At 37.0% G+C, this 15,984-nt stretch overlaps 1 protein-coding gene across 11 annotated transcripts in view; it reads left to right on the forward strand.

Annotated features, from left to right (window-relative positions):
- Window positions 1-13,343, forward strand: part of LOC103705618 — a 29,615-nt gene extending 16,272 nt beyond the window's left edge. For 6 of the 11 annotated variants that reach the window (XM_008789411.3, XM_008789412.3, XM_026804082.2 and 3 more), the window contains 4 exons: window positions 2,365-2,496; window positions 4,068-4,135; window positions 11,483-11,544; window positions 12,947-13,313. In XM_008789411.3, the coding sequence (XP_008787633.2) occupies window positions 2,365-2,496; window positions 4,068-4,135; window positions 11,483-11,544; window positions 12,947-13,080 (396 nt within the window). In that variant the 3' untranslated portion in view covers window positions 13,081-13,313. Of the gene's footprint in view, window positions 1-2,364; window positions 2,497-4,067; window positions 4,136-11,482; window positions 11,545-12,946 lie in introns of all 11 variants that reach the window. The other 5 variants (XM_026804085.2, XM_026804087.2, XM_039116682.1 and 2 more) reach the window with 4 other exon arrangements.
- The last annotated feature ends 2,641 nt before the right edge of the window (window positions 13,344-15,984 follow it).

Consider the following 15,984-nt stretch of genomic DNA (forward strand, 5'->3'; position numbering starts at 1 on the left):
TTTATAGTAAGTTAAATATTTTTAATTAATTTTTAGATAATAAATTAATTTTTAATTATAAAATATTGAAAATTAATTCTAATTTAGATTAATGTAGAACCTACCAGGGATGTTACATGTATTCATACCAGGGATGTTGTATATATTTTTATCTCAATTATTCACTATTTTATTTTTATTTAAAAATAGTGAATTTTCATTGTAATGCAAAAATTAGATTTTTACTGCAGAAAATAATTTTGAATTATCTATGCATAATACTAATCTTTTATATTTTTTATATTTTTAATTTGTATTAAAAATAATATAAAATATAAAGAAAATTATTTTTACTTCAGATCAGTGTAGCACCCTACTAGGGGTGCTATATAAATTTTTCTTAGCCCATAGGTATACACAAACAATTACTTATTTGGGAATTTATTTCAATTTGGGCATAGGTCTCTATGTGCATGATTGTACCTAGATTTAAACAAATTATTACCAAATTTAGATAAAAGTATCACGCATACCTCCAAACATACTACCAATTTATTGAAATTTTTGATTTTTATTTTATTTGTTATTATTTTTAATCTGAATATATATATATTTTAAGTAAATTAAAATTTTGGCTGCATTTGCATAGATCATTTGTGGATCCACAACATATCATGAAATCATGCCGAAATCCAGAATTTTGGCACGAACTCTCCTTATTTTCTCCATTTTTGATGATTTTCAGTGTGAAAAGAAAAAAAAAAAGAGAGGAGAGGAAAGGGGAGAAGGTCCTTTACCTGTTTACAGTTAGATCTAGGATGAAATCCATGAAAATTCCTCCTTTTCTTGATTTTTTTTTGGTTGAAAAAAATTAGGAGAGGTGAGGTAGAGAAGGCATGGGAGGCCTTCTCAGCTTCCCTCCCAACATTTAAGGGAGGGAGAGAGAGGGCTGAACCACCTTGAACCAAGCTGAATAAGGATTGTTCAACTCGGTCCGACTTGAACCATATGGTCGGGCCTTGTTCTGAACCGAACAGGCATACCATTCCGGTTCAGGGGTGGTATGGTTCGGGGATAGAACGTCAGATTGGGCTATAAAGAGGCTCGTACACATAGTATATCTATGATTAAAACAAGAATATTGAGGTGACTGTGTTAATCCACTAAGTATATAATTGGAAGTTGGTACATTAGAGGAAGTTTGTGTAAATCATGGTGTTTAGAGAGGTTTGTATTTGTGCAGGCAGATTAAAGAACAAGAGGGAAAGATTTAAATTTACTTGAATGGAAATCATGTAAACGGATTTGAAAATCTTTTCTCAAGAAAGGTTGCTTAGGATTTATGGTATGCTGTACTGGACGGTACTGGGCGTACTATACCATACTGGTTCAGTATCGGTATTGGTGGCGTACCGACCTTCGGTATGCCAAAAAAATTTTGTACCGTACCGTACCGATACTATGCTAGTGTGGCACTGGTACGGGGTCCGGTACCGGTACGGCGAACCTTAGGAATAAGGCTTTGACTTTGTTCAGGTATTGGCTTTATTTGTAATATCTTGTTTGTCCTAGTGTTGTGATAACTATTTTGGAGCTGAATATATACGTTGACCTAAGCATCATGAGACTTTAAATATTTAAAGCTTCACTTTTAGCAGAGTGAAATATTTTTTGGCAATAAATGTAGCTTTTGATGGAACATCTTTAGCTTGTTGCAGATTGAGTATATATTTGTTGGTTGAGATACTGCATTATAATTGGGGTCTATTGAATAAGTCCTTGCGATTCACTGGTGGATTGATTCTTGAGCTATTGAGATCATGAGTATTTCTAGATTGGAGGCGCAGCTATTTTTCAGTTACTAAAGGCATTTGAAACCAAGCCATGTATACTAGGTGTGAAAATTGACACTTCTAGTCTTTTCTAGATTAGGCCTGAGTTAGCTGTAGTGTAACCACTACCTAAATTTGTTAGATGTTGTTGACACATTTTTAGAATTCACATTGTTAATTTGTAATAGTTATTATTTGTCTCACATAGTTAACCTATAGCAATTGTATTCATCCAAGTTCTACTTGATAATATGCATACAGTAAATTAAAATAGGGGTCTGGAGGGCCGAGCCCCTTCGGGATCCCTTCGGTGTCCCTCCCTCCCTCCCTCTCCCCTCTCTCTTTTCATCTCTTTCCTTCTCCCTCTCTCCTACCTGCTAGTTTACTGTTTTGAATACCGGAACCATTCCGGTCCACCGTCGGTATGGCTCGGTATGCTCGAACTGGGCGGTTTGGGATGGTTCTGCATTCCTTAGACTTTCTTTCGATGATTTTGTTACCTGGTCTGTCATATTTGAGATGCTAATATGTGGTTCTTTGAAATTTTTTATAGGTCCTTGTGGATGCAGAGTGTACTCATGATGGATCAGTGAAACATATACAGAAGTTTGCGTTTTGGGGATGGAATACTCTACAGCATCGAGTACTTGATGCGAAAAGAACAGACACACTAATGCACCTTCAGGTAATTGTTTTAATTCAGAGAAGTTCTCAAGTTCATGCCTTTTTCATTAGTAAAGTTCTTTTTTTAAGAAAAAGAAAAAAGAAAATGAGATTCATCTTAAGTCAAGATATTTAAAATACATATCTATACGACACTTTTTTCTTTATCTTTTTAACAAGAAAACTTCTTAGTAAAAGCCTGAAATGCAAAATTTTCGCTTGTAAGATGCAATCGTTGACTCATTGGGATATTATAGCAAGCATTTCCTCCAACATCTTCGCCAATAGAAGTAGTCGTAGGATTCCAAAGCTTCAACCTTACATTGTAGATAAGTCTCTTCAACAAGATATGCCATCTCATACCGGGCCTCGTACTGGTGCCCCCTATCAGTATGTCGGTACGCCTGGTACGGGGCCGGTTCGTTGGTATGCCCCCCATACTGTTTACTAGATCCGAACCGGTATGGTATAGTACGTTCTGTACTGTCCAGTTCCGTACGGTATGGCATACCATGCTCTTCATGATATCTCTATTGTCTTATTTTTCATTTTTGAAAATTTCTTATGGTTGTGTGTTCTCTAGCTATTCCACCCAACTATTAGAAGAAAGAAGAGTTTTCCTTAGATTAGACCATGGAATTCGAAGATTACGAGAGGAAAGGATAACTGCAAATATTTTTTTTTGTGTGTGAGTACACTTCATTTTGAAAACAAGTTACATCCTTTTCTGAGCACATTAATATGTGTAACCAAATGTAACTCTTAGCAGACTGCAACATTCATGATCTACATTGCCCTGAGAGGCTTTTCGTATTATTGTATGTGAGAAGTAGCCATGGACTACACAGTTCCATGGTTATTGAAACTACGACGAGTTTGACTCTTTTATATCTAGACAGACATTACTAAAACATCTGATTGCAAGTATTTTTGGATTGGTCACACTTCATTTTCAGTGAATATGGGTTCAAAAATGATTTTTTTGACCATTTTTTGCTAGTCCATGATGCTCCAACATCATTGTCAATCATCATTAAATGGTAAATATCCATTGTAAATAGAGAAAAATACAATACATAGAAAAAAATATCATTAATATACATTGTAAATTTGGAACTCTTGGGAGTGTCTTATAAATCCAATAGGTCTTTAAAAAATAGTAAGAACTATTGAAAGTAAAAAATATAACAAGTTAAAATTAAAAGAACTATCATAAATGTTACATGCTAGAAAATTATATAGCACATCACTTTAATTTGAAATATATAGACCCAATATATACATTCATGTTGAAATAACAATTTTCTTTTTAAGTTTTGTGAATTTTGGTTGTTTTGTGATATATCTTAAGATATAAGCAACATTTAGAAGACCTTGATTAGTTTGAATCAATTTAAAACATCTGAGAATTTGAGGTTCCCTTTATCTTCTTGCAATCCAATATTGTATGCTTATAAATCCACTGAAAACTCTCAAAAGAATCAAGTTGAAACTCGTGTGAAAAAATTCATTTGGCAAGCTTAATTTATTACCAAGAGTGTGCTAACTTAAAATCATATGCTTTTGTTGTTTTTCTTTTTTTCCTAAATGCAGTTACATCTTCTGACCAATGGTTTCAGATTGCTAAGAGTTGGTGGATCGCTTGTGTACAGTACTTGCAGGTGAGTGATATAGAAAGTTGTTTCTTGGTGGAACATAATCATTTGCAGCATTTAGCTGGAAACTATGATTATCAGGTCTTAAATTGCTTGATGCTGTTTTCCTGAGAACAAGCATGCTAATTATGGACAAGCTACCTCTGGTCTTAGCATAAGCTGGCCCTATCTTTGTCATCACTTCTAATCATTCTACTTGTGATATTTCCATTTCTTTTCGGCTTTTCTTTTTAATTATTGATAGCAATGAGGGCAAAGCTCCAATTGGTTCCTGACTAATAGAACACCACAGGTAACAGCTTGAATCAAAGGACCTGATCCCATCGAGAAGCCAACGAGTCATATGTTCAGCTGATCCTAGCAGTAAGCCAGTCCAGCAAGAATGTCAACTGGTTGATTGATAGCTTCTAGGAAGCCTTTAACATTTTTCTTGTATGAGTTATTCCGGTGAGATACAGATGAGCAAACCATGAAAATGTGTTCATCAACTAATAACTGCCCATGCAGCAGCCAGTTCCACCGTTTGGACAGATGAAATCACTATTGGTGTTTTACCAGCTGCGAGTAGCAGCCCTCAAGGTCTCTAATGAGAATGCCTACACCATCTGTGCCATTTTGTAACGGCCCATCTAATTTAGCTTCTAGATGACCTGGTCATACGGGAACCAAAGTATCAAAAGACCAAGGTTGTCAAGTAGCCTAAGTGAGGCCAAGCAGTGGAACCCTGTATGGCCTAGGCAGGCACCTAGGTGCTTATGCAGCGATCTAGGGAGGAAAGGCCTCCGAGGTTTAATTATGTTCACCTTTAATGGTATACATAAATAAGCATGCATATTTAGTATATATACCCTTTTCTTTCACCATACATGTCATCGTTAAACCTACTTTTCAGTCTTAAAGGTCCAAAGATCAAAATTCACAATAAGAAGAAGACTAGAAGAGCAGCAACGAGACTGTTGTCACTGCAACATCCATCAGGCTGTATGGGTGTGGCTAGGTAGCTAGCCATACAAGTAGGAAAAGAGGAGAAGTGTAAAAAGACAGCAACCAATTGACTGCAGGGCCATAGATAAAACCTATCAGGAAAAATGAGAGGATTAGGAGGCAAGTAGAGTATATGCTTGCTAGCAGAATAAAGGGAAACAAAAAACAGGGGAAGCATGGATAACAAAAGAAGAAGAAACTGTAGTGGAAGGAAAGATACCCTTTTCTTTCACCATACATGTCATCGTTAAACCTACTTTTCAGTCTTAAAGGTCCAAAGATCAAAATTCACAATAAGAAGAAGACTAGAAGAGCAGCAACGAGACTGTTGTCACTGCAACATCCATCAGGCTGTATGGGTGTGGCTAGGTAGCTAGCCATACAAGTAGGAAAAGAGGAGAAGTGTAAAAAGACAGCAACCAATTGACTGCAGGGCCATAGATAAAACCTATCAGGAAAAATGAGAGGATTAGGAGGCAAGTAGAGTATATGCTTGCTAGCAGAATAAAGGGAAACAAAAAACAGGGGAAGCATGGATAACAAAAGAAGAAGAAACTGTAGTGGAAGGAAAGATACCCTTTTCTTTCACCATACATGTCATCGTTAAACCTACTTTTCAGTCTTAAAGGTCCAAAGATCAAAATTCACAATAAGAAGAAGACTAGAAGAGCAGCAACGAGACTGTTGTCACTGCAACATCCATCAGGCTGTATGGGTGTGGCTAGGTAGCTAGCCATACAAGTAGGAAAAGAGGAGAAGTGTAAAAAGACAGCAACCAATTGACTGCAGGGCCATAGATAAAACCTATCAGGAAAAATGAGAGGATTAGGAGGCAAGTAGAGTATATGCTTGCTAGCAGAATAAAGGGAAACAAAAAACAGGGGAAGCATGGATAACAAAAGAAGAAGAAACTGTAGTGGAAGGAAAGAAGGAAGAGAAAAATAGAGGAAGGAGGAGAAGAAGATAAAAGCTAGTCTGAAGAAGAAGATGAATGAAAGAGGGAGAGATAGAGGAAAATATATAGTGTTGGCACTAGTGCTAGCCACTACTATCATTGCTGCCACCTATTGCTGTTGGTGGACCCACTTGTAGCCATTGATCAGCCCACCAGCTGCTGCCGGGTTAGTGGTAGTCCTTGCTTGTCTCCTAGATGTCCCATTTGAGGCTCAAGTAAGGAAAGAAATGAAAAAGCAAACGAAACCCTTGAAGTAGGGTTCAAGCAGGCTTCCCCTAGGTGGCTTGAAACATTTAGGTGCCTAGGTGGCCGCTTTTAACAACACTAAAAGGAGGGCTTGAAAGAAAAGAAGATGGATTTTCAAAGTTGACAAAAATATCAGTATGAAGATCCATAAAGATAGCTGAGCCTGACTGATATTCCTTGGCTAGCAATAGTTCTAATGGGACATAGTTTAGGTTGGAAATAACATGACTTTTGATGCAGCTTCTTGTACCTTTCTTTGCCAAGACCTAGTTATTCATTTCACATGTTTGGACCATCTTACTATGTTTTTTAATCCTTTTGTTCTCAATAGATGCAAATTATGCACTTGGACTAGTATAGCGCACCTATCTCTATTCATTGTAGTCTTGCCATTCTTCTAGTTTTACATCCTAAACTTTTACTTTGTTTGTCTTGTCTGTCTATATCCTTCTATTGCCCGAGTGCTTGAACTGTACAACATTGTAGACCTCATTAGGATTCTATAATTTCTTTTTCTTAAATATTTATAAGTACCCATCTGCACTTCACTTATTCAAGTCAAATGTTTTTGATATATACCTCCATTATTTTATGCAATAAAACCAAGATGGTGGAACTAATTAAATTCTTCTATGTCTTGGCCATCAATTTTGTGTAAGTCTCCTAATTTTATTTTATTTTATTAAAATTGTATTTCAGGTACTCTATTTTTATGGTACTAAAATTAGGTCCTTATCCTTTAATTTTTCCCATGTAGTTCCTACACCTAATGGACCCGATTAAGGGCTTAGAGAAATGTAAAGGGGTGTGCATGTTTGTTTTTCTGATTGAAGTTTCTAATGTAACACTTTAAATTGATCCCTAAATTTAAAGCCATTAAATATATTTCCTACTTTAAGGATCCAATTACTGCATAAGTTTTTTATACAAAATAAATTGCTTTAAATTTACTAAAGCCTAGATTAAAATTTAAGAATAACCGGATATCTCCATGACACTGCTTCCATATAAGATATTTGACTAACCTTACTTGATAACCTACATACAAAGAGAGCAGAGCATAATAGATAAATGCCTTAAAGAGTGAGAAAAAAATGAAGTAGAAGAAAATGAAAAGAAGATTGTAAGTTTTTCTTTTAGTTCTTCCTTTTATCCCAAAAGTAATTAATTTTTCTATTTTGTTTTATGTCGGAGGCTTGTTAAAGCTTTTCTATTCTTTTCAAAAATAGACTGAGTTGATGTTTCAGTCATGCAGTTCATTATTATCATATATTCCTTTTAAAGCTTCTCAAATCCCTGTACTGTCTAATGTTTGTTATGGCCATTAGAATTTTGCTTATAATTATATTAGATGTCATTATAATATTATCATAATTATATAGCATATAATGTTATTTAATAACATCATTTGTTATATATAATTATGATATAATAAAATAACATAATTATATTATTATACATATTTATTCTGGTAATAATATTATGTAATATGGTAAATATTATAATAACTGTTATAAAATTACAATAATTGCTATAATGTTATATTTATTTTAAATATCAGTAAGTTACAATAATGCATAATTTTATTATACATTATATAACTATAAAAGAGGTCAATAGTTGGCCATCTGTTGGTCCTATGTCATAGAAAAATATATAGTTCCTTACTTCTAAAGATATCACCTTACCCAGTATTTTGCTGGGTTAGCACACCTCTTGCAACATTATACAACCAAACAGCTGCAAATAGATATGCAGTTTCAGTCATAGGCCCCCAAACTAAAAGTTTTTGCATCTTATTCCAATTGCAATTGCTCTCTTACAACATCTGGAATAATTGGAATTGCAGGCAAACAAATGACCCGTTAAGGAAGGAGGGAGGGTGGAGGGGAGGTCCAAGAGAGGAAACAAGAAAAGATGGAAGGAGGGAGGGTGGAGGGGAGGTCCTTTCAAGAGGATGCACCACAAGGATAATAAGGTGGAGCAAAGGCACAAAGAAAATTAGGGCATGCAAAGAAGGCAATGAAGCAAAAAGTGGAATTAGAACATCTAAGGATCATAGATTTTGGAACAATAGAATTGGAATTTTTAAGATTAGAGTGTGGGTTAGGTGGAAAGAGGGTTTATGTTCACGGGAAGAAATCTATATAGGGCTATCATAGATATTGAAATGTAAAAGGTCCACAGTACCCGAACTAGTACTTGTGCTGATAGGCCAGCGGTATGGTATGGTACGCCCTCATGCCGTGCCGTTCTGGCATGAACTGATGGGAAAACCAGCAAGGGAGGGGGAGAGGGGGAAGGAAAGAGAGAAAAAGAGAGGGGGAGGGAGGGAGAGGGAGTGGGAGGAAGGGAGGGAGAGAGCGAGAGAGGGCGGTGGAGAGAGAGAGAGGTAGAGGGAGGGGGAGAGGGAAAAGAAAAGAGAGAAAAAGAGAGGGAGGGAGGGAGGGAGGAGCGAGAGAGGGAGAGGGTGATGTTGAGCGAGCGCCACTAGAAAGGGCCGAGGGAGGAGAGAGGGCTTCTCCCTCCTTTCTCCTCCCTCCTCCCTCCTCCCTCGGCCCTTTCCGGCTGCCCTCGCTCATCACCACTCTCTCCCTCTCTCTCCCCCTCCCTCTCTTCTTTCCTCTCCTTCTCCCTCCTCTCTCTCTCTCTCTTCCACTCTTTCCTTCTCCCTCTCCCCCTCCTTTGCCGGTTTCTCGATTTCAAAGCCGAAACTATTCCTGATCCGCTGTCAGTAAGGCTTGGTATGCCTCGAACCGGTTGGTTTGGGATGGTTCCGCCATTCTTGTGTAAGAAAAAATAGAAAACTAGTTATATATAAGTGTAATTTTCTAATGTGTGACCCTTTTGGCACTTTCTTGAAGAATGGAGCTTTATGCATGGTTTTGTCCTTGGCAAGGTTCTTGTGAAGCTTAGTTTTTGATAGCATCATCATGTTAAAAAATGACTATTATGATTGTTATAGCAGCTGCTACAGCTGTTTTTGTTAGAAACTACTATTCTAACTTCATTGTGGTGCCATATGGTGCTTGGTTATAAGGTGCTTGATATATTAGACAAAACCCGCTATAGCGGCTGCTATGCTATGAGCTCAAGAATAGATCATGGCACCTTTATCTTGTCGATGATGTTGTGTGATTGTGGTCATCTTTATCTTATGGCTGATGTTATTATGTTTAATCGATGATGCTATTATGTCATTAGAGTGTAGAGCTCTAGATTTTTTGAATGTTAACATTGTTGTTGTTTTGTTAGGTGGATGATGTTATTATAGCTCTGCCCTTGATGTTTTTCTATTGTTTTTTTACCGAGCTGATACAAAATAAGAAAAAAATGCTTAGATGTTTTAGTAGCTTACCTTAGGTTCATGCTGCTTGCTATCCATTGTCCATCAAGATACCCCTCGGCCACTTACATGCCCGTTATCCACTTTTTAATACATTGCATGGCTTATTCTCTGGGACTCCGTGAATGCAAAATTTCTATTTCAGGAGTTTGGTAGGCAATTTGGCCTTGTGATATTGAGAGCTTGCATGGGTATATAACCAATTCTTATATGAAAACCATAGGAGGGGTCCCTATTATATTCATATATTTCTGAGTCTTTTTATCTGGTTTCCATTGGATCAAGCCTGGATATCATTCTACTTGAGATCCCTTGGAGTTAGATGATCAAGGCTGGCGTCGTGATTTTTGAGTCTATGGATGTTTTGTAGGGGAGTCTCTATTATAAATATAGGTTCATGTAGGTCTTCATTTCATATGAGATTAGGTTGGGATGCCAATCTATATGGTACCTTGATTCAACAACCTTCGTGGAAAGGCTTGTGGTACTAGAGTGACAACAGTAGTGTCTTTATTAGATGGGGAATACGTAAGTGAAATCAACTTGAAATCCATTGGCTATTATGAGCAAGAAAAATATGGGTACTACAGGAATTGAAAAGTTGGAAAATTTCAGTGATAGGATAGGATTAGGATGTATATGTTGGCCACCCCAAGGGGAAATTTCTCATTTCAATCGAATATATTAAGTTTAAATCTGAAAGAGAATTGGAAATTTCAGACGAGATGACATACACCACAATCTATATTCTTGAATATTACTAGGAAGTATGTTAGTGAGAATATCTTAAATTTAAACCCTAATATATGCCCACAACAACTGAAAATTCACCAATCACCACAACTTCTCTTGATATTTATCTTACCACATCAATCATTATCCTCAAAGGCATGGATATACCATCATACACGCAACCTTCTTCTTTAATTCGCATCAAATCACCTCTTAGTATCTATCAAGTGCGTTTCCCAAGTTGATAAAAACCACATGCAGACTCGTTTTCCTTTATCTATATTTTTCTATATTGTGCCTAAGCAAGAGGATGGCTACAATTCAGGCCTTCATATAACATAAAACGAAATTAGACTTTGAAAATGTTGCCATTTTCTCTTTATGTTTGTCCATTATCCTTTTCCATTAGTTTACAAAGTAGCCTGTTACTTTTGTTTTGCAATGATATAGTTTGCTATACTACTTCTATACCTATGGATGGATATCATTTCACTTTTCCTCTAATCATTTGGCACTATCTTGATATTCAAGATCTATCAATAAAGTCGAGGTTCTCCGTTTCGGTACCGGACTCTGTACGGGTGCCTAGCTAGCATTATATTGGTATGATACGGTACGAGATCTTTTTAGCATACCGAGTGTTGGTACGCTATCCGTACCGGGTACTGGTACCGAACTGGTATGGTTCGGTATGCCTCGTACCGCTTAGTTCAAGTTGGTATGGCAAACCATGGATAAACTAGTTAACCAAATTGGTTCCATGATATTCCAATCTGAAATGGTATTTCATCTGGTCGCATTGCCTTACCACTCTGTATCCTTTTAAAGGTAGTTTCTACTTCAGTTGTTTGAGTGGAAATGAAGAAACACTAGGAAACTTCCCAATCTTCAAAAAAAGTCTTCTGATCATGCTTAGGCAATAAATAGATATGTGTCTGATCTGTATCAGGAATCTATTTAAGTAGTTAACTGTGGGTAGATAAATTGATGCAAGTCGAAAAGTTGAAATTTTGTGTATTTTGAATATAGTTTCTATTTCTTTTTAATCTGTGTAAACTTATTGGAGTTGTTGTCATGCTTTTCTGAACAGTTTAACAGTTGCCCAAAATGAACATGTGGTGGAGCATTTTCTCGCAAGAAATTCTTCAGCTGGTAGTTTCTATTGCTGCTATTTGTATATGATTGCAGTTCCTATTTCATTTTGGTTCGCTTTTAAAGATTCACTTGTAAAAATGTTATTTGCAAAGCCTGCATCTCCATGTATTAAAAATTTAGGTTTACCTCTTTGGTGATATTCAGTATGTAAATTGTAGTGTGCTAGAAGGTTAAAATGGAAAAAAAATACTTGAAGGGCACAAAAGGTAAATCAGGACGAAAAGATGCATCTCTCTGCATAAACATTATACGTGATTGTGCTTCTATGTATACAATTAGGAAATTAGACTAATATGACATGGGATGTGCTTATGAATAATATGACGTGTACTTGATATATGCTGATTTAGTTTGATGATTTTGCTAAACTTATGCCTTGTGTTAATTTCTTTTCTCTGTATTCACCCTTAGCACTAACATCATCCCACAAATCAATTGATTAGTGATAAAATGAAAATATTTTGAGGTTGGTCCATTTTAGTCTTTAAAAATAATTGGAAAGTGGCATATCATAGAAAGATTATGTAGCATAGACATAAATAACGTGATGAAGATCCATTGAGATGTTTAACCGCAGCCCATCTATGCAGAGATATGTTGACTGATTGGTCAAAAGGGTTTACAAAGAGGAATGGAGACTTATAACTGCCAAGTTGGAAGAGAAAAAAAAGAAAATGAAATTTCTCATCTTATATATAACGAACGATGTGTCCAATGTAGCTAATCTAACCGTTGAGCCAACAATTTTTTAATTTGTATTGGTCACTTCTAATCTTTCCTACATCAATCAAATGACTGTAAAAAGACTGAAGCAATAAACACATATAACTAAAGTATACTATGTTTAATATATGTAGAGTTAATCTTGCATGTCGAAAGTAAGGAGGTAACCTTATGCAAGTGCAAGTGCCATACATATCACCCTAGGAATGCTCCTTTGGTGTTTGTATTGATAGCTCATATGCTCCCCCCCCCCCCCCCCCCTTCTCGTACCCCACCCCCAAATAAAAAAAAAACAACAGCAACAAACTCCATCGAGGAATAGACAATTCTCAAAGTACATTGTATGAATTGGGCAGCTAGCTGTATCATATGAAGGCATCTTTTTTAATAGTTATTGCCAACTCTGCATAAACTTTAGTGGCTTCCATTACTCAACATTAAGAACCTAATTTTTATATTAAATATTTTATTAGATTATGTCATTTCAGTCTTGAGAGCTGATTATCGGAATTTTGGGCACTGACATAATTTAATAGTGTGAATCGGTCAAATTAGAAACTTTATTTTAGCTTGCAGATATCTAAATTTAGTAGATGTTTTCTCAGTTAAATTGCTCATCCTTTTATGTTTGTAGTGCTTACCTTTATCTGATTATCTTGTTATCTGCTTTTTATAGAATTACGGGAGGTTGATCTTGCAGATAAGTGGCCTTGCAAAAGTGGGAGAATTCCTAAAACCATACGCTTCGATCCTACAACATCCAAAACTAGTGGGCTTTTTATTGCAAAGTTCACTAAATTAACAACTTAGTCATGCTTTGCTTCTTATCCAGCTACTGTACTGTTGGATAAATATGGTTGTATTTGCCTTTATGCAATAGGCAAATTATTAGTTATGCTGCATCATTCTGTATTTTGCTGAATGTGTCGGAATAATTAATACCAATTTTGACACAAATTTGTGATGTGTGTCAAGCTTGATGGAAAATGTCTCATTATTATTGTTGTATTCATCAAATATCTGTTAGCCGATTTTGTTTTCTACTTGAACATGTATCTTTCAGCTTCTGCTTATATTACTAAAGTTGTCTTGATTGCTATAGGTGCAATCTCTATATTAAGGTTCGTTGTCTTGGTATCAGACCCCATACCAATGCCACATTAGCACTGTGTTAGTATGGTACGGTACGATATTTTTTCGGTGTACGAGTGTCGGTACGCCACCCGTATCGGATATTAGTATCGAACCTGTACGGTACGGTATGGTACACTCCATACTGTTCGGTTCGGCGAGCCATGCTCTGCATCACTATTGGTAGCTAACTTAGGTATGACAGGAGACTCTTTAAAACACATGAGAGGGAAGCAAGTAGATGTATGTTAGGCATCTTTAGTGCAATGTGTGTGATTTTTATCCTAGGCACTGACTATTGTCTTGAAGATTATGTTGTTCTAATATATTTGAAACATTCTTTGCCTTTAAGTTTCTTATAGTTTGATCTTCCTTTTTCTTTTTTTATGTATAAAACTCAGAAAGTATTGAAAATTTAGGAGATTGGCATTTGATACCTTTTGCTGAACTGTCTAATAATATCCGTAATTCTTGGCTACCGGCATGACTTAAGAGCTAGACCGGTTCCTTTCAATGCATAATTAGGTCCCTTCCCAGAGGTCCCCATGGTTTGGATGGCTGGTTTCAAGTCATTGTGGTCCATGGATGCCCCTCGACTGGTAAGTGCATTGTGCTGAGAACTACAGCTGCCAGAGGTTTGTTGATTTGAATGTTAATACATTCTCTGAAGGATGAATACTGACCCAGCCATTAGGGATTTGCATTAATTGAATTTGAATGGATTATTGATGCGTGACAGCATTTCATTTCAGTCCATGCCACAAAATATCTATCTTCTTTGCTGTTCGTCATCTGCCATCTTCTCTTTTCATGGTCACTGGATTTTTTTTCCATGCTACAACCACCATCAAGATGTCAATATTCACTCTTGCTGTGCCTGCATGCATGTCTCAACATTAATAAAAATGGATGGACTTTGGATCCATAATGTCCTGGGCATTTCAATTAACTGGATGAAGGTTGATCCCCAGCCAATTGATACCCCGTAGCCTCTTCATTCTAGATTTACTTCTTAAAGAAGAGATACTTGTGCCAGACTGTACCAATCTAAACCGGATGGTACAGAGTGTATCATAATGATTCGGTACCAGTACGAGAGGCGTATTGATTTTCGATATGCTAAAAAAGATTCTATATTGTATCGTAACAACATAGTGCTAATGTGGCACCGGTATAGGATTGGTGCCGAGATGGCGAATTTTGCTTTGAGTTTATGGTTTAAGTCTTTTTATTTGGAGAGAAGCCTATATTTTGGAAGAATGCCTACTCAAGCACACATGCCATCCATTTGACATGCTCCAACCATGCAAACCATTTTTTTTAAAGATCTTTGCATCAAATATCAGCAGATGTGGGGGATGTTTCCCATAGGGTGCCTGCGATAAGGGCATGAATATTGTGGTACACACTACTTGTAGTGTTAATGCACTAATTAGCATCATGATTAGGACTTAATCCTGTTGCACTGCTGAAGACTGACTATGTGAAATGATAGGAGTCAACTAATCAGACATGTAATGGAGCCACATTAGTTGTGGTGGGCGACACAATTGGTTAGCTGCATCCCTACGGCTATTGATTTGGAGAGTGAACTGTGAATTTTACTGTGGCAGGTGTCGTAATTGGTGTGCTGCTCTCTCACAAGGTAGGTGTGAAGGCTTTAGAACCTGGCCTGGCTCAGCTATTGATTGATGCTGATGGAATAACCACTCTAAATTTCATCTGAGAGAGTGAGACGGTCAAACGCAGATGTACACCTTGATCTGAGGTCTATCTTTTGCGTTGGAGTATTTAAGGCTCTGCCATAAATAGGATTTCTTTTCCTAACAGAATTTTACGGTCGTGACAAACTGTCACAATTTTCATGATGTGAATGATCAAGTCCCTCATTGCTTGTCTAACAAATGTATTGATCACATTGCCACGGGCTTCGGTTATTGATCATGCTCCAATTAATTTTTTATCCAATCGAATCCTGAAAATAATGCACTGCATGCATGGTTGAGGAGTACAAAATTTGAGGCTAGACGGGCCACCATAGCAGAGGACGCATGCCATGTTTGTTTCGTTTAGAAACATTGACATGCAAAGTGGAAGCTGAAATGGGTAGGAAAATCTGATGAAAGTTAAACACAAAGCCTTTTAGACGAACATAATATTGTTAATCTTTTAGTCATCTCAACCACGTTTCCCAACATTTTGCCCTGTTATTCTCTATTACGTTAGCCATGCAACGGTGGCTTGTCTCAAGCCTTTGTTAGCACTTGGTGGCTGCTCGAGACTGGGACGTGCTCTACCTCCTTTGGGGTTCTCATAGTACTGATTCTTATCTGCACTCTCCTATGGTTGCCCAAGTTCGTTGGCCTTGAGATATGGCTCCTCAAATGATGATTTTTGTGCCGTCTGTCGGGCTCTGCATCGATGATGCGAAGGCCATGCCGAAGGTCACCCTGCCCCTATTTTATCCGGAGGAGCTGTGGCAGAGGGCATGCCGGGTTTTCTCAGGAGTTATGAAGGGTCATGGTGGAGCCCTTAGGGGATCATATGGTTGGCACCGAGCTGAAATTGTTTAATAGAGATGAA

The sequence above is a fragment of the Phoenix dactylifera genome, unplaced genomic scaffold (assembly GCF_009389715.1).
Source record: "Phoenix dactylifera cultivar Barhee BC4 unplaced genomic scaffold, palm_55x_up_171113_PBpolish2nd_filt_p 000119F, whole genome shotgun sequence".
NCBI classification, from domain to species: Eukaryota; Viridiplantae; Streptophyta; class Magnoliopsida; order Arecales; family Arecaceae; genus Phoenix; species Phoenix dactylifera.